The sequence below is a fragment of the Scylla paramamosain genome, chromosome 29 (assembly GCF_035594125.1).
Source record: "Scylla paramamosain isolate STU-SP2022 chromosome 29, ASM3559412v1, whole genome shotgun sequence".
NCBI classification, from domain to species: Eukaryota; Metazoa; Arthropoda; class Malacostraca; order Decapoda; family Portunidae; genus Scylla; species Scylla paramamosain.
In genome coordinates, this window is record NC_087179.1 from 12,171,880 (window position 1) to 12,193,292 (window position 21,413).

Sequence of the window (21,413 nt, forward strand, 5' to 3'; positions counted from 1 at the left end):
AGATTACGTAAGGTACAGCAAGGTTAGGGTAGGTTATCTTAGCTAAAGATAGGACAGAGCAAGTAGAATAGGTAAGGCTAGGCTAGGCAAGGAGTCTGAACACACACACACACACACACACACACACACACACACACACACACACAGACAGACAGGGATACATTACATAACAGCACCGCCCTTCACAGTTGCTACCGTATCTGGGGCGCGGTTCAAATACCTGACACACACACACATACACACACACACACACAGAGGCAGCAGGCCCTTGAGGTGACAAGTTTACGAGCCACCGTGAGCCTTCCCTCTTAACTTTCTCTATGTGCTAACCCCTGCAACACTTTGAGACCCAATGCAACAGTATCCGCCCTTTCCTTCATTCTCCTCCCTTGTCCAGTTCTGCTCTAAAGTAAAAACACTCTACAGCTAAAATGCAATAGTACCTTCACTTTCTTTCATCCTCCTCCCTTGTAGAGTCCCGTTCAAAAGTAATATGATAACAACACTCTGAAGCTCAAATGTAGCAGTCTTTTCCTTCATCTCCTCCCTTGTACATTCCCGCTTGCAAGTCGTGACAGCAGAACAACATTCCCGCAGGTCAAATGCAACAGTCCCCGCTCTTTCCTTCATCCTCCTAGTAGTCCCTCTCAGAAGTCATGGCAACAGAACAACACACCCAAGACTGAAATCGCAAGTCTTCGTCTTTTTCTTCGTCCTCCTCCCTTGTACACTCCTGCTGACAAGTCATGGTAACAAAACAACACAAGGGAAACAGCAAGAAGCCACGAGGCCCACACGCAACAGTCTCTCTATGTAACATTTCTAGCCATGTACTCGTACTTCCACTTATCATCCTCGTCCATAAATTTGTCTAAGCCTCTTTTAAACCTCCCTAATGACTGAACACTAACAGCCTCATTACTGAGTTTATTCCATTCATCTACCACTCTTATTTGAGAACCAATTCCTGCCTATCTCTTCTTTTAAATCTATCTATATCTCTAAGCTTGAACCCATTATCCTGCATTGCACCTCACTCTTTTCCAATGTCTGCGTTTCCATTCAGTCTGACACATCATTTGGTAATCTTAAGCTCTTGCAAAACCTGGTAACTGATTCTTCGTTCATATGAGGGAAAGACTGAAGGAAAGCACGAAGTACAGTGAGAAGTGAATGTCGGAGCTTGGCACACGCCTTATGGCCTCGACTGTACGTCCATTAAACGTTATTTTTCCTTTGTTTGTGTTTAGATCAGAATAATTATTGTGAGTTTATCCTCTCTGACTTCTTATTTCATGTATTATTCAAGGGGTTTAAATGTACGGCAGTGTTGTATCTGCTAGTGTAGATAGGTTAAGTTAGGTTAATTTTCTGATGCTTTGTTCTATTTATTTATCATGAACTCTCTCTCTCTCTCTCTCTCTCTCTCTCTCTCTCTCTCTCTCTCTCTCTCTCTCTCTCTCTCTCTCTCTCTCTCTCTCTCTACACTGATTAACTATCCCACTCTGACCAACAATCAAATGCCACGCTTCATTCAGCTCCGTCTCGCTACTTTCTTCTCGCCGGTCAGTGCAGGACGCCATGTGGCCTCGATGCTGCGCCGCCAGTGTGCAGGCAATCAGATAGTCAGTCACTCAATTAGTCCTCCTATTCATAAGTAGACGTGTGAATGAAGAGAGAGTGAGAGAGAAAAAAAAATTAAGTATGCCATCTGATTCAGCTAAAAATATACATTACCACTACTACTATTTACTACTACTACTGCTACTACTACTACTACTACTACTACTACTACTACTACTACTACTACTACTACTACAACTCCTACTACTACTACTACTATCGCAAACCCGTTTCTCCGTCCATGCGCAAAGTTACATTTAAGTACATTTAAGTTAATATGTATAAGTGAGCCAGTTTTTCTCCCTAATTCTGAACTTCCCCTTGAACACACACACACACACACACACACACACACACACACACACACACACACACACACACACACACACACACACACACACACACACACACACACACACACACACACACACACACACACACACACACAAATTAGATCAAGGATAAGACTGAGTTGTTACTTGGAATGTTACAACAGAGAGAGAGAGAGAGAGAGAGAGAGAGAGAGAGAGAGAGAGAGAGAGAGAGAGAGAGAGAGAGAGAGAGAGAGAGAATGATAATTAGCAAGACGGGAAAAACAAGACTTCACACACACACACACACACACACACACACACACACACACACACACACACACACACACACACACACACCACAAACACTATTTCAGGTATAGAATCTTTCACTTTTCCAACACAACTCGATAGTCCCTTAACTTTCCAACAATCTCTAATACCCTGTAGCTTTTTAATGGGACCTGTAACCTATACCACTTTAATTGTACTTTCAAACCAGCCAACTCTTTTTGCCATAGCCTCTAACCTTATCCAGAGCACACAATCTGATCACCAATACTTTCTAATATATCAGCACTTCCTAATACCATCTTTGAGCTTCTTGAATGCTAAGCTAAACCCAGAGCTGTGAGAGTAAATGCCAAGAGTGGATTCCAGTCAGTACCTCGCCCTTCAACTGTGAGTTTAGCGGTTTTTGCCCTGCCGTGCTGTGAGAGTATTGTGAAGACACGTGTGTGACAGGAGGGGGAAAACATTTACACTTGTTCTCATGGGGGATACGTACGAGTATATAGCTGTGTTATATAATCTGTGGCCTGGAAATGTATGGTGAATATGTGGATTAAAAAAATATGAGAAATTATACATGAATACTGTGAATAATATGTGAAAATTGGTCTCTGGGGAGGTAGGTAGACGTATGGTTAGGTTATATAAATACTGGGGCAGAAAAGAAAGTAAGAGAAATTATACATAACCGCTGCGAGGAAGAAAAAAACAAAACAAAACAAAAACAAAACATGTTCACTGTGATTGCTGCGGGGATGATGAGGAACACGTGATGTCATGGCCGTCAGCGCGCTAGACACTGGAACACTCACTAGCTGATCTCACTCATACACCTTTATTCCCCCTTGCCGGGAGAAGAGAACAGAACAACGGAACCATTACAATTTTATGAACTCGTGATTATTTTTGGGCGTTTTCTACTCCCGGCCACTAGTCATACTGTTATAGTTAGTGGGAATGTGGAAATAAGGAAACTATGGTGGAAAATGATTACACACGTGGTAGTAATATTATTGAAAAGCTTCTTCGAGGCTAAAGATCCAACGGTAGAAATGTCCCTCGGCCAATAAAAACATGTCTTAAAAGAAAAAAAATAAAACTAAGAGAGAGAGAGAGAGAGAGAGAGAGAGAGAGAGAGAGAGTGCCGATACTATACGAGTACTGACAAGAACAAGATCACTGCCGAAGAAAGTCTTACCCTCTCTCTCTCTCTCTCTCTCTCTCTCTCTCTCTCTCTCTCTCTCTCTCGTAATAGTGGGAATGCAGCCAGTCATGCGCTATATTTAACTCCCTCTCGCATTAAGTCCCTGCACCATACAGTAACCGCGTCAGAGTTCCTGGTTACAAAACACACTAACACTACGCTCTTGATGGAGATGACAGGGCTTTTATTTTGGGGTCATGTTTTTATGTTTGTTATTAAGTTCTCACCGTTGTCTGGCTGCTGAGTGGATGATAAGTCACTAATGGCTTGGTAGACGCCGCCCCGACACGCCACGAAGCTGGGAAATGGAAAAAAATCGCTAAGTAAACACACACGCTGACGTGATGATGGCCCGTTAAAAGTCGGCGCGCGCGGGACCAAAAAAGAAAAAAAAAAAATTTACCATCTTACCTTCGGGACTGTTGTTATTTAATTTTTCTCCTGCTTCTTTGCCTCTTTTTATGCGTGTCTATTTCCTGGTGCAATTATGGATGGAAAATATTATTGTAACTTTCTAGTGTAAGACAGCGTACGAGGAACAGTTAGCAGGATAATTATACATCCATGCTTTGAGACACGATTTTCTTACGACTCGCGGCTTTCTCTTCACGGGCGGGGAAATACAAATAACATTATACGACGTGCACAGTCTAAACAAAAACAGGTTCATCGAGAAATTCCGAAACGGGGAAGTGATAAAGATAATATCCATGATAACCCAACATAAGAAGTCATTAGGTAATAGGAAGAGATTAACATGAGTGCTTTTTATGGCCTAAATTACGAAAATATATTGAAGATAATGCCTCACAGATACTTTCCAATACGGGTCTCTTATGAATTGAGTTAGAACAGCGTAGGTAGTTTATTTTTCCTTTATGCAGTTACCTTCCAAAACAGGGAAGAGATAAAACTAATGTCCATGATAAGCCAGTAAGAGAAATCATTAGGTAATAGGAAAAGATTACCATAAGTGGGTTTTATTGGGTAAGTTACGAAAATATATTGATCATGCCACGCAGTTATCTTCCAATGTATTTCTTTTGTAAATTAAGGTAGAACAGTACAGCTTTTTTTTTCCTTTCCTCGTATTGCAACAATCTAATTAACAACCAACGCACAGGGATATACATTTCTAAATAATGTAACATACGTTCTTTTCAACTCAGTCCATTTATAAATAAAACAGGAATCATGTATTTAGTTTCCTCATAGTCTAACATAACATCTAACTCAATCTAGTTTAAACTAATCGTAGCTTATCCTTAATTTTATCTAGCAATGCTTTATCTAACCAAACTTAACCAAATGCAAGCTAACCTAGACTTATTTCACCCAAATCAAAATCTAACGTAGCCTAAACTTTTCTATCCTAACTTAACCTAACAGCCTAAATTAACCTACCTAACCTAACTGAAACCTAAACTATACCTAACCTAACGTGTCCTGCCCTTATGTAGCCTAATCCTAGCCTACCTTACGCTAGCCTAGATTAACGTACCTAACCTAACAGAAACCTAAACTATACCTAATCTAACGTACCCTGACCTTATGTAACGTACTCCTAGCCTACCTTACACTCTACCTTACCCCCATCAAACATTACAAAAAATAACAAATAAATGCATAAGTAAACAAACAAATAAACAAAACAAAAAAATCTTAAACGTGGATTCTTCAACATCAGTAAATTAAATAAATGAGTAGATAAATAAATAAATAAATACACTCATGAAAACTTGACTAATCATCTTTGTGGTCTGAAAAACGGTTCTGCTGATAAGAGAGAGAGAGAGAGAGAGAGAGAGAGAGAGAGAGAGAGAGAGAGAGAGAGAGAGAGTGGAAGGGGGAGGGGGCAATACGTCTGAGAACACATATACCCATAGCCATACAAAACAATACATCACGTTTTTATAACTCAGTGTGTAACAGATTAATATTGAGGCCATGGCTGTGTCTCCTTCCCTACCAATCTTAACCTAATCTTTATACCCCATAACATTAACTGATAAAGCCTTGGATGATGTACCCAATGCCCGAGGAAAGCTAGAAATGAAAAGAGAATTGGGCTGATGAGGAGACTAAGAGGTGTAGAAAATTATGATATGGAGGATACGAAAATATACGAAAACATACGAAAACATGATTGGAAAATGGAGGAAATGAGAGGTGATAAAGAAGAGGTTTCGAAAGTGATGAGGATAAAAGAGGAAGAGAATGGGAAAGGGAGTGAGAGGAAGAGATGATGAAATAAAGAGGGAAACAAGAGACGATGAAGAGACTAGCAAGTGATGGATATGGTGTGGGTGAGGAGGAGAATGAAGAAAAGAGACGAAGACATGATAAAATAAGGAGGAAAAAGAGTTGATGAGGGATAGGGAAAACAAATGATGAATGGAAAAGGACGAAGAAACGAAGGAAGGAAAAAAGATACAAAATCACGAGAAAAATGTAAATGACAAAAGACGAAATGACAATAGGGGGAAATGACAAAAGGAAAGAGGAAAAGGAGGAGGAGGATAAATTATATGAGAGGAAAATAATGGGAAGGAAAACGAAAAAAAAAAAATGAGAAGGAAGAGGAGAAGGAATTATGAAGAGAAGAGAAAATAACTAGAAGAAAACGGGGGAAGAGGAAGGACAGATTATGAGAAAAAAAAGTATATATATATATATATATATATATATATATATATATATATATATATATATATATATATATATATATATATATATATATATATATATATATATATATATACACACACACACATAAATAAAGTGTAGGTGATGACAGTGACAAGTTGAGTGAAGGAGGGGAGGGAGAAGGGGTGGTTTAAGGTAACAGATGGCGGGCGTACGATATACAAAAACAAAGCAGCAACAAAACATTGATAAATGCAACTACAATTACCGTTTATATTCCCCTCTTAACTTTGTATTTGCAGCATGTAAGAAGAGAGAGAGAGAGAGAGAGAGAGAGAGAGAGAGAGAGAGAGAGAGAGAGAGAGAGAGAGAGAGAGAGAGATTCGTCATTCGAACTAATCTAATCTTTCCATCTCTCTCTCTCTCTCTCTCTCTCTCTCTCTCTCTCTCTCTCTCTCTCTCTCAGTGCAATGCAGTTTTAATTATGCCTGGCGTGGCATTTCATATTTGATAATAATTCTGAATTCTGCAAGTCACGGTTAAGATCAAGTTGTGTGGATCTCTCTCTCTCTCTCTCTCTCTCTCTCTCTCTCTCTCTCTCTCTCTCTCTCTCTCTCTCTCTCTCTCTCTCTCTCTGTAATTCCCCACTGCAATCCTTATTTTTTTCCGTCTTAATTTACAATCCTTTAGGGTTACCATTTTTATGGTTATATTTTCTTATTTCATAAAATTTATATAATCTCCTATCAACAAGATTAAGTTTAAAAAGTGTATTCTGATAAGATTCTTCTGTCTCATCTTCCTCATGTTCTCTTATTTTTTTTCTTTATTCTTCTTTTCTTCTTTCCTCACTTCATAATATTGTATTTGTTTTTTACTCATCTCATATCACTTTTTTTCTTCATGATCACATCTTTTTTCCCCCTCTCTTCTTCAGATTGGTGCTTATTTGCTTTCTCTTCTCCCTTCTTATTCAAGATCTCTCTCTCTCTCTCTCTCTCTCTCTCTCTCTCTCTCTCTCTCTCTCTCTCTCTCTCTCTCTCTCTCTCTCTTACTCCTCTAATCTCTCTTCTTCAGATTACCACCTCTCTCTCTCTCTCTCTCTCTCTCTCTCTCTCTCTCTCTCTCTCTCTCTCTCTCTCTCTCTCTCTCTCTCTCTCCCCCTTCTTCATCATCATTTTTTACCTCTTATCTTGACTCGTGTATCTATTTATTTTGTTTTGTTCTGCTTCAGAGTTCAACTGCGTCATGTTCGGCTTGAGGGGAGAGGAGGAGAGAGGAGAGGACAGGAGAGGAGAGGAGGGGGGCTGGCATCGTCCTTGCGTCCTTGCACTATCATAAACTGAGACCCCCTCTTCTCCTCTCCTCCCTCTTCTCGCCTCGTCACTCCCTCTGTGCGCTGCAATGGCGGTGTTACAAGAGGTGGGGGTTTTAAGTAATCCTCCTCGTCACGTTCCAGGCCTGTGGTGACGTGCAGAGCGTGGCGGAGTGCAGAGTTAAGACAAGGAACGCTTCATAAAACCGCCACTTCTGTCACTGCTGCCACTGCCACCGCGCCGCGCCCCGCACCTCACTGCTACCAACTAACTTATTATTCGAGTGTTGCTCAAGGAAACAGTCTTCATGTGTCCGCTCAAAAGGAGAGAATGGATCTGCACGCCTCACAGGAAGAAAATCACCACGCTAGACAAATGCAGGACTCCATAATTTGAAAGTATTTGAGGTGATCTCGCGGCGCGGTGAGGCCATGGCGTCCGAAGGAAACGACGCGGCGGTGACTTCGGCACAGAATAACACAACAAAACCATGGTGCTCACTTCCCGAAGGAGACGACCTGTTCTCCCACGCCCACCTGACACTCCTGAAGGGCGACGCACACCCCCGGGAGAGCGAAAGGGCGGGGAGAAACGACGACGAGGAGAGAGGGGTGAAAGAACGAAAGAGAAAGAGGCAAAAAGAAAGGATTAGACACATTCGAAGGACACAAGGAAATTTGAACGTGTCTGTACAGTCCTCCGATCCTCTGCTGGTGTCCTCAGACCCCCTGGCAGCCACGCAGGAGGGGTTACCGCCACTGCCTTCCACTGGGCCGCCGGCAGGAGGTACAAAACTGCCTGCTAGATTATTACCAGGCGTCCCTCCGTTGCTGCCTCTCAGCCTGGCGCCCACCAAACCCCCGCCCGCTTCCCCGTCACCCCCACCACGCCCACACACGCATTCCCCAACACAGACGCCCCCACTCACTCGATCCTCGCCCCCTCCCCCACGCCCTTCAAACACTCCCCGTCACCCACACGCCAACCTTCGCCGCCTGCCTCCAGGCTCACCACGCCCTCTGCATCCCCACCCTCCTCCCCGCCCTGCCTCACGCCCATCATGGAGGACACTGAAGAGGAGGCGAGGAAGAGGAAGAAGAAGGTGAGTTGTCTTTTATGGTGTTTTTTGTCTTCCTTCTCTATCTTAGTTTAATTATTTTTCCTTATCATTTTTTTTTCTTTCATTACCCTTTCATTTCTCTCTCTCTCTCTCTCTCTCTCTCTCTCTCTCTCTCTCTCTCTCTCTCTCTCTCTCTCTCTCTCTCTCTGACCCGTGGCTCCTTCAGGTGTGTGGGGTGTGCGGGGACGTGGCTCGCTCTCTGCACTTCGGGGGCCGCGCCTGTGACTCCTGCAAAGCCTTCTTCAGGAGGGCCGTGACGGGGGGCACCTTCCTCGGGTTCACTTGCGTCAGGAGGAGTCAGGATGGTGATCATGACGGTGGTGATGATGGTGATGATCTATGCGTGGTAACGGTCAGGAACAGAAAGGAGTGCCAAGCCTGTAGGTGAGTGAGTGTGTGTGTGTGTGTGTGTGTGTGTGTGTGTGTGTGTGTGTGTGTGTGTGTGTGTGTGTGTGTGTGTGTGTGTGTGTGTGTGATTTGAAGTGTGAGATTTTTTTTTTTTTCTGATCTTTTTTGTATTTCATTTTCTATGTCTACTACTTGTGTCTCTTTCAGTGTTTCTGTCTACTTCTGTCTCTGCTTGTTTGCCTGTCTCTCTTTTTATCTAGTTCTGTCTATTTGTCTGTTACCGTCTTTGTTTCTGTCTGACTGTCTACCTGTCTGTCTATCTTTCTATTTATTTTTTATCTATCTATTCATCTATCATTCTGTCTATCTGTATCTATCTGTCTGCCCATCTGTCTATCCATCCCTCTTTCAACCACCACCACCACCACCACCACCGCGCATACACACATAACCTAAGCCTCTACCCAATAACCTGCATACACATCTTATCCCTCTATGTAGGGTACAGCACACACCTATACAGTATCTATGGGTGGAGGAGCACGGTTTACCCCACGCACCCATAACCAATACCTGAGCTGGCCTGACTGGGTACTACTGCACTGAATGGACTCTGGGTGTATGACAGGCAGAAAAGAGAGAGAGATAAGGAGATACTGTGCTGGAGGAGGAGAAAGAGAGGAAAGGTCGGTGATGGTGATGGTGGTTGTGGTGGTGATGGCGGTGGTGGTGGTACATGCTCAGTCAGTCAGCAACGATTTGAATCAGGAACCGTGTGTGTGTGTTTGTGGGGACAGGAGACGAGAGGAAGGAAGGAAACAAGGTGGGTTTGGTGTGTTTGGGATAGACTGTGTTTTGTGTTAGATATTTATTATAGAAACGGATGAGTGGAAGGAAGACAGGACCGGAGTGTATGTGTTTGTGGGGGAGAGGAATGCAGAGGCGAGGAAAGAAAAGGATAGGAGACGAGGGGAAGATAATAAGGTGGGTTGGTGTGCTTGTGATAGATTTTGTTGTGTGTTAGGAATTTGTTACAGAAACGAATGGATGGAAGAAAGACAGGAAAGATGAGTGTATTTGTGGGTGTGGAAAAAAAAAAGGACAGGACAAGAGAGGAGGGGAGGGAAGGAAATAAGGTGGGTAGGTGTGTTTGGAATAGATTGTATTGTACTGTGTTAAAGATATATTATAGAAACGAATAGGTAGAAGGAAGGGCAAGACAGGAAATAAGTTAGGTAGGTAAGTGTTGAAGTGTGTTACTAGAAAGGACAGGACCAAATGAAGTAAACAAAGGTAGATTGGTGTGTTTGTAATAGACCGTTGTATACTGTGTTGAAAATGCATTATAAGGACGAAAGGATGGAAGGAAAGGAAGTACATTAGGTGAGTGTTGAAGTGTGCTTGTTATTAGAAAGAAAGGAAGCAAGGTAAGCTGGTGCGTTTCTCAGACTGTTCTGTACTGTATGTTACAAATGTATTATAGAAGAAAGGGAAGTCAAGGAAGGAAATGAGTTACGCAGGTATTAAAAGTGCGTTCATAGCTTGTTATAAGAAAGGAACGCAAGAAAAATCAGTCAATGTGTGAGGAAGCCATTAGATGTGTAAGTTAGTAATTAATATTGATTCTAACGGGTTTTCTCTGTGTGTTACCTGTCATAAGTTAGTAATAAGTAACAAAAGCAAGACAAGTTAGGTTAGTGCATGAGTGTGATACTGAACGCTTGAGATAATGAATGATAGTACCTTTAGTGTGTTCTCTGTGTGCTATGCGAGCCAGAGGAGTGAAGGAAGAAAGGAAGGAAGACAGGAGTGTGTGCGAGGGAACTGTTAGAGTTGAAATAGTGAATAATGACGATCCTTATGTGTGAGGGAAGGGAGGAAGATAGGGGAGTGTGTGAAGGAGGGAAGGGAAAAAAGGAAGATAGGTACGTGTGTGAAGGAAGAAAGATAGGTGGGTGTGTGTGTTAAAAAATTAAAGAAGGAAGATAAGTAAGAGTGCAATGAAAGAAAGAAGGAAAATAAATGTGACGTAAGGAAGAAGGAAAAAAAAATGTGTAAAGGAAGGAAGGAAGGAAGGAAGGAAGGAAGGAAGGAAGGAAGATAGATTGAAGGAGGAAGGGAGATAAGTGTGAGGGAAGGAAGGAAAGAAGGAAAAAGTTAAATTTATGAGTAGACAATCAAAAGTGTGAAAGTGTAGTTCTTTTCTTCTTCTTCTACTACTACAACTACTACTACTACTACTACTACTACTACTACTACTACTACTACTACTACTACTACTACTGCTGCTGCTGCTGCTACTGCTACTACTATCCTTTCATCACCCTTGAGAGACCCTAGAGAGAGAGAGAGAGAGAGAGAGAGAGAGAGAGAGAGAGAGAGAGAGTTCCCTCCTCATACCTTCACACTCATTGCTGGTCACATGCCCTCCCCTCAGCATCACAATATCCTCCTCCTCCTCCACATCCTCCTCTTCCTCCTCCTCCTCTGCTTCAATCCCATGCGGTTCTTAACTACCGCATTGTTGCTTCTCTTTCACGCCAGCCTCGATTGAAGGGCTGGCTGGGTGGGGAGGAGCCTCTACGTTGCTATCCTTCTCTTCCATTAGTTATTCACTTTTTGTGTCAGAGAAACACTGGTCTAGGGAAACTAAAAGAAATAAAACAAGGCTTTCTAATGTGCCAATCCATGTAGAAAAGGTCAAACGGATTATTGGAGGATAAATATAAGTGTGTTGAGGTTCCCTGAAGTGCAGGGATTCTCAGCATTTCCTTCCTCATTACCCTCCTCGGCTTGAGGTATTTCCCAACTTACCCCTTTACTTTCATACAAGAAAATCATAGCCATTCCTCTCTCCCTCACACACACGCACGCACACACACACACACACACACACACACACACACACACACACACACACACACACACACACACACACACACACACACACACACACACACACACACACACACACACACACACACACACACACACATACATATTCTTAGCATTCTCTCTCTCTCTCTCTCTCTCTCTCTCTCTCTCTCTCTCTCTCTCTCTCTCTCTCTCTCTCTCTCTCTCTCTCTCTCTCTCTCTCTCTCTCTCTCTCTCATTTCACAAAATGAAATTTAATTGAATTATTATTCAATTATCAGGTATATCAGTTATTTACCCTCTGCCATGTAATTTTTTTACCCCGAGAGGTACATTTACCCCTGGTTAAGAATCACTGGTGTAGTGTGTAGGATATAGGTTATACAAACAACCTACTAAGCGCCTCAAGGTCTGCTATCTTCCTCTGTATTCCTTTGTATTCCTCCTCCTCCTCCTTTGCATCACCTCAACGTTTTCCTTGTTCTTCACTTCTAAAATTTAAATCACCCACCCCGACCACCACCACCTCCTCCCCCTCCTCCTCCTCCCCTCTTAGTGACAAGGGGCGCTCATTTCACACTCAGACCACCGCCACCACCACCACCACCACCGTGTTCAGCCTAACACACGAGAAGAATGTTATACCTCTAGATTTAAATACAGAGGCAAGAGGAGGAGGAGAAGGAGGAGGAGGAGGAATGACGTATGTAGTACATGTTTGCGTGTGTGTGTGTGTGTGTGTGTGTGTGTGTGTGTGTGTGTGTGTGTGTGTGTACAGGCGTGCTCTCCCCCAGGTTCTCCCGGTGCCTGAGTGCTGGCATGGAGGTGTCTCTGGTGAGCCGCGAGGACGAGGGGCCCCGCGGCCTGCCCCACACCCTGGGCCTCTACCGGCGCCTCTCCCGACACTCCCACGCCCAAGCCAAGACCCTGCATGGCGCCCCATACCTGCCCGGGTGCTGGCGTGCCCCCTATGGCTCTGCCATGCCCGTGCTGACGCCCCGTCTGAAGGAGGAGCCGCGGTACTCCCCGACAGGAGGCGAGGCAGCCCAGCAGGTGGAGTCCTTGCGCCTGGCCGCCGCCCCGCCTCCCCCCGCTCTCGCCTACACCCAACTGCTGCGCCTCGACCCCGCCCACAGGCACGTCCACTCTCCCGCAGAGACGAGTCACGCACTCACCCATGACCCCAGCCTGGACGCTGCCCCCAGGCCCGGCCATGAGCTTCCAACCAGACACGCCCACGAGCGTGCCTCTCCACGCGGCCACGCCCCTGCCCCCAGACAGAGACATCCCCCCCCACACCCCCGCCTACCCCCTGCTACCACACACGTAGCCTTCAGGCAGGACTCGCCCCAAGGACACCCGCCCTCTGCCCACTTCCCCACTCTGACTACCCTCCCCTCCTCCTCGGGCACTGCCAATCTGCCCAGGTGGCTGGGCACGGCAGCCACCCCCTGGCGACCAGACCTTCCAGGCGGCGACGGTGTGGGTGGCGGTGGTGGTGGTAGAGGCGGTCGCTCCGCCCAGAAAGGGACCACCGCCCCCCTCCAGGCTGGCCTCAGTGCCCAGGACCTGGCCGAGATCAAGCAGCTGCAGGAGTTTTATGTGGGAGAGCAGGAGGCGGAAGGCACGTCCCTGGAGCAGTGCGTGCCGCGCTCTGAGCTGGGGCAGCTGTACATGTGTTTCATCGAGCGGCGCGCAAAGTTCCTGGCCAGCACGCCGCTGTACGCCACTGTGGTGGCGGCAGACAGGCCGCGGCTGCTGCATGTGGCGGTAGCCATGAGCACCTACTTCACGGGGGCGCACCACATCGACACCTCGGACTATTCGTGGCCACAGCGGCGCGGCGCGGGGCCTGCGGGGCGCGAGGTGGCCGTGCTGGCCGCCAGCAGCATCAGGCAGCTGCTGTCCCACCAGCAGTTCCTGCACGTTATGAAGTTCTACACCACATACAGCGAGGCGCTGGCGGACCAGACCACCGCCGTGCTCGTGCAGGTTATGTCGCTCTTCTACCCCGAGGAGGGCCTGCAAGCGCCGCGCCCCGTGGAGGAGGGGCGCCTGCACTACCTGGCGCTACTCTCCCGCTACCTGGTGGCCTCGCACGGTCCGAGGGAGGGCGCGCGCCGCCTGGCCACGTTGCTCACCAGCCAACAGGAGGCCCGTCAGCTGGTGGACCTGCTGCGCCAGGTGGACCTGACGCCGCGCGAGCCTGGCGCCGACCTGGCCACCTCCAGGGCCATGATGCAGGACCGCATACATCTGGTGTGCCAGGCGGCGCGGGTCGGTCGCGCCAGGCGGGGAGCCAGGGGCAGCTCGGAGGGCTCGCGCCCCTCCACTCCACTTTCCCGTAGCAGCAGCAGCCCCGAGGCGGGCGGCGGCACCCTGGAGCAGGTGGGCAGCATTCTGAGCCGCCTGGCACAGTGCGAGGACCCGCACACCCTGGCGGAAGCGCGCCGCATCCTGCCCGCGCCACTGCTGCAGCGCTTCCTGCACCTGCTGTTGTCTGCCGCCCCGCGCACGCCACCGCAGTGCACGCCGCCCTCGCCTTCGCCCTCGCCGCCCTCTCCGCAGTGCCGCAAGTTGGGCATCACCCGCCACGCCGGGGAACCTCCGCCGCCCGCCGCCGAGCCCCGACCCCTACACCACCTTTCCGCCGTCCCCCATGCCCCGGAGCTGGCGGCGGAGTGACAGGCTGTGCGACGACCCTAGCATGGCTCTGCTGGTCCTGTGCAGGCCGCCCCAAGCCCCCAGTTCTCGGGAGTGGCGCCTGCACCCCTGAAGAAGTCACCGCCGTCCAGCCCTTCTTTGCTGCCTCCTGGAGTGAAGGAACCGCCCTTGTGTTGCGGGCGAGGGAAACACTCAGAGACACAGCAGCTGACAAGGAAACTGTTGCCGTGGTGCTTTTATTGTGCGCCAAGTTAGAGTGAACAACATGGTGTGTGTGCATGTGTGTATGTGTGTGTGTGTGTGTGTGTGTGTGTGTGTGTGTGTGTGTGTGTGTGTGTGTGTGTGTATGTATGTGTGTTATCCGCCACATGGAGGAGAAAGTACAAGGCTTACAGGTACAGTACAAGGTTACAGGCGCCCAGGTAACACTCTACCTGTCTCCATCCCCCCAACCAGTCTTACTTGCTGTCCCTCCCACCTCCCCTACCCTCCACCACCCCTCTCCACCCCACCACCCCCTCCCCATAACTGCTCACAATCTGCCCACCAGCCCCCCATCACCCCCCAGCTACCCCGTTGTAACCGCTCTCATCCCAACTATCCCCCCAATCCCTCCCCCTCTACAACAGGGGAGAGGGTGTTATGTAGGTAATTAGTGATATTTTTACGTACATGCTTAGACACACAAACACACACACACACACACACACACACACACACACACACACACACACACGGACACGGACACGCACGCAAACAAATACAAACAAACAAAGCCACATAATTTTATTGAATATTAATAGAATTTTTATCTCCTCTCCTCCTCCTCCTCCTCCTCCTCCTCTTCCCTGCCGCCATTTTGTTGTTTGCTGCATGGTGATTATTATTATTATTATTATTATTATTATTATTATTATTATCATTATTATTATTATTATTATTATTATTATTATTATTATTATTATTATTATTATTATTGTTAACACCATTCTTATTCTATTATCTCTCTCTCTCTCTCTCTCTCTCTCTCTCTCTCTCTCTCTCTCTCTCTCTCTCTCTCTCTCTCTCTCTCAAACAAGCAAGCACAGACAGTCTTTCTTTCTTTCACAATATTTCTAAACGTTATATCTGATTACGTAAAAATAAATGAATATATGTATGTAAAAAAAAAAAAAAACACAATTGCTCAAAATGATGTACCGTACAATACATGAATATATGATACTCGTACACAGCTCACCAGATTATCGTGTACGAACGTAAAGGTGCAGTAATATCCTAACCTGACCTGACCTAATCTATTGTTGTTATTGTCATTAATGTTAGTTGTGTTATTTTCTTGTTCTCTGAGGTACTGGCGTGTGTGTGTGTGTGTGTGTGTGTGTGTTGGTCGTAAAGTTTAGCAGTATGTTAAATATAGAGAAGAAAAAGAGGAGAAAGATTTTTATGAATGAGTTATTTTTATTTATTTATTTATTTTTTTAAATTAATCAAATAGTTATGTGAATTAGAGTAATATTATTGTTTTCAAGTTTTGTTCAGGATGCGAGTGAAATAACTAACTGAAATAACGAGCGAGGTATTTGTTTTCTATAAAAAGTTATGGATTTTATGTGACTTTTTCCAGGAGTGTGTGTGTGTGTGTGTGTGTGTGTGTGTGTGTGTGTGTGTGTGTGTGTGTGTGTGTTTCGACGAATTTATAACAAAGGTTAACCACATAGTTGTCACAGGGTCTCTCTCTCTCTCTCTCTCTCTCTCTCTCTCTCTCTCTCTCTCTCTCTCTCTCTCTCTCTCTCTCTCTCTCTCTCTCTCTCTCTCTCTCTCTCTCTCTCTCTCTCTCTCTCTCTCTCTCCCCACCTCAGGATTTGTTATGTATGAGTTCAATATACGAGCTGAACAGAGACTTGACCAATGAGCGATATGTATAGTTCTTTAAAATGTGACGCAACGAGATTGTATACAGCATCAGCCTGTCAGAGGAGCTAAACGTGACAGAGTGAGCTTTGTAGGAGTTTTGTAGGAATTTAAAATGCGAACTGAACTAAAAATGGAGAAACAATAAACGAAAAATTTCCAGTTCCTTAAAAAATAAATAAATAAAATAAATAAATGTGGTGTAAAGAATGTACTTAACTCGCTCCAAAAAAAAAATAAATAAATGAATAAATAAAACAATATCGGTGCACGGTATAATCGGGCACTTCTGAAATGACCGTAGTAGTATATATTTAGAGCAAGCAGCCATGATGAAAAGGATCAACGCATGGGTGCCTCTGTATATAATGATCTGAAACGTGTGGAATGGCTGTCGAAACACGTCTCTATATATCAACGCTGGCATCTCACACACTCTCCTTTCCCAATACGTATCGTTGCTGATCTCAAAATGTTTAGCCCAAAGTATGCATTGATACTTTTTGAGCGAGTGTACAGTTCATATAGACAGTCAGCATATCAGCGTAGCCTAACTTGACTGAGTGAGGTTTGTATAAGTTCAAATACGATCTGGAAAAAAAGAAAATACTACTACTACTACTACCAGTGATAATAATAATAATAATAATAATAATAATAATAATAATAATAAACGGACAATTTCAAGTTCCTTTTAATTAAAGTGTGGTGAAAATGGATGGTTTACATACTGTCAACATATTAAAGTAGCCTTAGCGTGTCCGAAAACCTTGAGGGAAGACGCCAAACACGGTGAAATAAATGCGGTGTGTGGGGAAGAAAGGAGGGGGGGACATGACACGACTTTTCGCCTGCACTGTACATTCCCTTGCAAACGTGTGTGACTAAAGGAATGGGGTATATACGTGATAGGTAATATTTCTGAGTCTATTTTTATGCTGGTTTTGTTTTATGTTAAGTTATAATGTTATGTAGTTTATGTAAGAGATGTGTTCTACGGAATTGCGTGTTTTGAAGAGAAAGAGAGAAGTTGGTGCGTTTTCTGTTCCGTTTTTTGTTTGAGTATGACGAAGTGCTATGTAGACTACCGTGTGTCATTTTGTAAGTCATCATTATCATTTTGTTGTTTTCGTGATCATTACTTTTCTCTCTTCCTGTCGTTATTCCTCTATCCGTATGTTTTATTTCCAGGTATTATTATTGATCTTTTCCTGTCATTCTTTCGTAACAGAGCTATGATGATTCCAACTGTTTTTTTTTTTTTTTTTTTAGGGGATTACGAGTATCATCATCGTCTTCCTTCCCAACCGACCTGTGTCCTCAAAAAATCATCATCAAAATCAGCATCATCACTCATTCTTCCTTCCCAACGAACCAATCTTTCAAAAATCATCAGTCCTTCACCACCACCACCACCACCACAACCATCGTCATTATCATCATCATCATCATCTAGCATTGTCTATCCAACGGGGCTGAATCCACAAATCATCTATCATTCTTCCTTTCCAACGGAGTCCTGTCTTCCAAAATCATCATCATCATCAGTGATTCTTCCTGCCCAACGGAGCTGTGTTTTCAAAGGTATTCTCCGAGTATAACTTCAATACCAATGAGTAAGGCGCCCATGCTTAATACGTTTTAGACCGTAAGTTAAGGAAATGTTAAGAGAGAACTGTTCCTGTTTTTTTTTTTCGATGTAAATTACGAGTATTTATGATGTTTCAGTGTTTTATCATTGTGATATCAAGTGAAGAATCAAATGTTATTATTTTATGAATGTCTAAGAATGGTCCGTAAGTCTAAGTGGAGGAAAGTAATTAATGTTTAAGTTACTGGTGATACTAGTAGTAGTAGTAATAATAATAATAACAATAATAATAATAATAATAATAATAATAATAATAATAATAATAACAATAATGATAATAATAATAATAATAATAATAATAATAATAATAATAATAATAATTATAACAATAATAATAATAATAATGTCGAGTAATTAACAATAATGCCAATAAAGGTTCTCTATACGGTTACTTTTATTTCTTTATTTCCCCCAAAGAAGATCAATTCTAACCACAATCCAACATGACATTATATCGCCAAACATAATAAAACCTAACTTAACCAAATCAAGCCAAACCAAACTAAACCTAACCTAACCAAATGTAATCAAACGAAACCAAACCAAATGTAACCTAACCTACCTAACTTAACTTAACCTAGTCCAAACCAAACCAGTGTAACCAAACTAGACCAAAACCTAACCTAAACTAACCTAACCTAACCAAACATAATCTTATCCAATCTAACCTACCCTAACTTAACCTTGTCCAACCAAACCTAACCTAATCTAACCTGCCCTAACCTAACCTTGTCTAACCTAACCTAATCTAACCTCTCCTAACTTAACCTTTCCCAACCAAACCTAACGTAATCTAAACTCCCCTAACTTAACCTTGCCCAACTAAACCTAACCTAATCTAACCTGTCCTAACCTAACTTAACCTAACCTAACGTAACCTAACCTAACCTAACCTAACCTAACCTAACTTAACCTAACCTAATCTAAACTCCCTTAACTTAACCTTGCCCAACCTAACCTAACCTAATCTAACTTGCCCTAACCTAACCTAACCTAATCTGACCTGCCCTAACCTAACCTTGCCCAACCAAACCTAACCTAACCTAACCTGCCCTAACCTAACCTTGTCCAGCCTAACCTAAACAAACACGTGTTCTAAAACATTTTATTAGTATTAAGTCATCAAGTCATCTGAGTCCTGCTGAATCACCACCACCACCACCACCACCACCACCACCAGGGCTGAGTCACGCTGAGTCACGCTGAGTCACCGCACCACATACACTCATAATGCACTACAGTAATGCCTATGAGTAATACAAGGGAGTAGCTATCAATGTTTTATTACTGGGAGACGTAGTAGTGGAGGTTGCAGTCGTGGTAGAAATATTAGTAGTTTGCACCACAATGAAAACTCGATCCAGGGCCAAATAAGGTAAGAAAAAAGTAAAAAAGAAGAAAGTTGGTAGTCACTCAAGTAAAAATAAGTTAAAAAATAAAAGTAATGAGGAATGTCACTCAGCCACTTGCTCTAAATAAAGAAAAAATAAAAGTGAAAAAGAAGGAAAAATAAACTCTATAAATATAAATAATAAATTTTCTGGTAAGAGAGAGAGAGAGAGAGAGAGAGAGAGAGAGAGAGAGAGAGAGAACACTGTAATACAAATTGTACATAAAGGTGAACAAGAATATGTATGTATGTATGTACGTACGTGTCCTTGTTCTACATTTTCTTGGCTTTATCCAGGTGTTAGCTACTTTGTCTGTCTGTCTGTTTGTCTGTCTATTCGTCTGCCTCTTCTAGTTTACCTGTATATCTTAATTCTCTCTCTCTCTCTCTCTCTCTCTCTCTCTCTCTCTCTCTCTCTCTCTCTCTCTCTCTCTCTCTCTCTCTCTCTCACACACACACACACTCACACACACACACACACACACACACACACACACACACACACACACACACACACACACTATCTGCTGTTCTTATCAGTGTGTAGGAGAGAAACAACATACTTAAAACGAAAGAACTGAACCTTCGTCACCACCACCACCACCACCACCATCACCACCACCGTACTACACCTCAGCCTCCACTCTTGATCCTTGCCAGTCAGTCATAGCACACTCAGGTATTCTAAAACCTTCTACAAGTATCAAGTCACTGAGTCCTCTTTGAACATAATGAGTCACAGTTACGTCTCTTGAATAAATAGTGTAGATGGTCCGTGATGGTGGTGATGGTGGTGGTAATGGTAACAAAAAGCTTCATCCTTGACGTCACAAAATCCTCTGGTGACATGAGGAACGCAATGGAGCAGAGGCTGATTGTGGTATTAGAAGGTTTTAATTCAAGGACTAGAGTGGGACTGAGTGATGTAGTGTAGTGATGGTGTTCCTTTGCTGTGTTCTTCTTGTCCCAATTAATATACGTTTTCTTTTCTTTTTTTTCCTTTTTTTTTATGTTGGTGTCATTAGGTTGTGTTTTTTTCTTTTCCCATTTAATTTACATTTTTTTCTTTCTTTCTTTTTTTTTTCTAGACTAGGCTGAAGCTGGTGTCAATAGGCTGTGTCCTTCTTGCCCCAATTAGTACGCGTTTTCTTTTTTCTTTTTTTTTCTGGCACGGAGCTAAAGTTGGTGTAGTTAGATAGTGTTCTTGTCCCAATTAGTATTCATTTTCTTTTGTCTTCTCTTTTTTTTCTGAGACTCCGCTAAAGTTGACGTCCCTATTTTATGTCTCTCTTGCCCTGATTTACATATTTTCTCTTTCTTTTTCTTTTTTTTCTTGAGACTGAGTTAAAATTGCCGTCCCTATTTTATGTCTTCACCCCAACTTATATATTTTCTCTCCCCACCTCTCCCCTCCCTATAACAATCTATCTCCAGTGCCTTGTAATAATACTAACTTGGTAAAGGTGATGCTATTAGGCTTTTGCTTTAATACAATGCTACTTTCACTGTATCGTTTCCTTACAGGCATTTCTCTCCAGTGACTTGTAATAATGAGATGTTAGTGCGCCTGTGCTTTCATATACTGCTGCCTTGCCTTCCACGTGCTCCACTGAGAGGCGCAGTGAAGGGTACTTAACTTGTTACTTATCTGAGGCCCTTCACGCAGCCTTCCAACTCCAATAGCTGTGGACAAGTTGCTGGATTGACTTAGTATAACTCATTCACTATTACGCATGATTAACTCCATTTAACATTTTTTATTTAGTGCGTTTAACTTACACCATTTAATCTAAACTATTTCATCGTGACTCATTTGATGTAATCCATTTATTTCATTTATTCTAACTGAATTTTCATTTAACCCATTCAGTGTTGCCCATCTCATTTAACCCATTTAGTCTAACCCATTTTAGGTAACCCGTTTAATCAACCCATTCACATAAACCACTTAATACAACCCATTTAGCACCACAGACAGACAGACAGACAGACAGACAGACAGGCAGCCTTCATTCAGCATGGGACGCCTAACCACACGTAACCTACCGAACAACTCCGAGG

General features: G+C 43.8%; 1 protein-coding gene across 4 annotated transcripts in view; it reads left to right on the plus strand.

The window, feature by feature from the left end:
* LOC135115317 (uncharacterized) overlaps positions 1-16,918 on the plus strand; it is a 19,724-nt gene extending 2,806 nt beyond the window's left edge. For 3 of the 4 annotated variants that reach the window (XM_064031936.1, XM_064031937.1, XM_064031938.1), the window contains exons 2-4: positions 7,535-8,493; positions 8,678-8,895; positions 12,528-16,918. In XM_064031936.1, coding sequence (XP_063888006.1) covers positions 8,452-8,493; positions 8,678-8,895; positions 12,528-14,418 — 2,151 coding nt within the window. In that variant the 5' untranslated portion in view covers positions 7,535-8,451 and the 3' untranslated portion in view covers positions 14,419-16,918. Of the gene's footprint in view, positions 1-7,534; positions 8,494-8,677; positions 8,896-9,050; positions 9,683-12,527 lie in introns of those variants that run through there. The other variant, XM_064031939.1, reaches the window with a different exon arrangement.
* Positions 16,919-21,413: the final 4,495 nt, after the last annotated feature.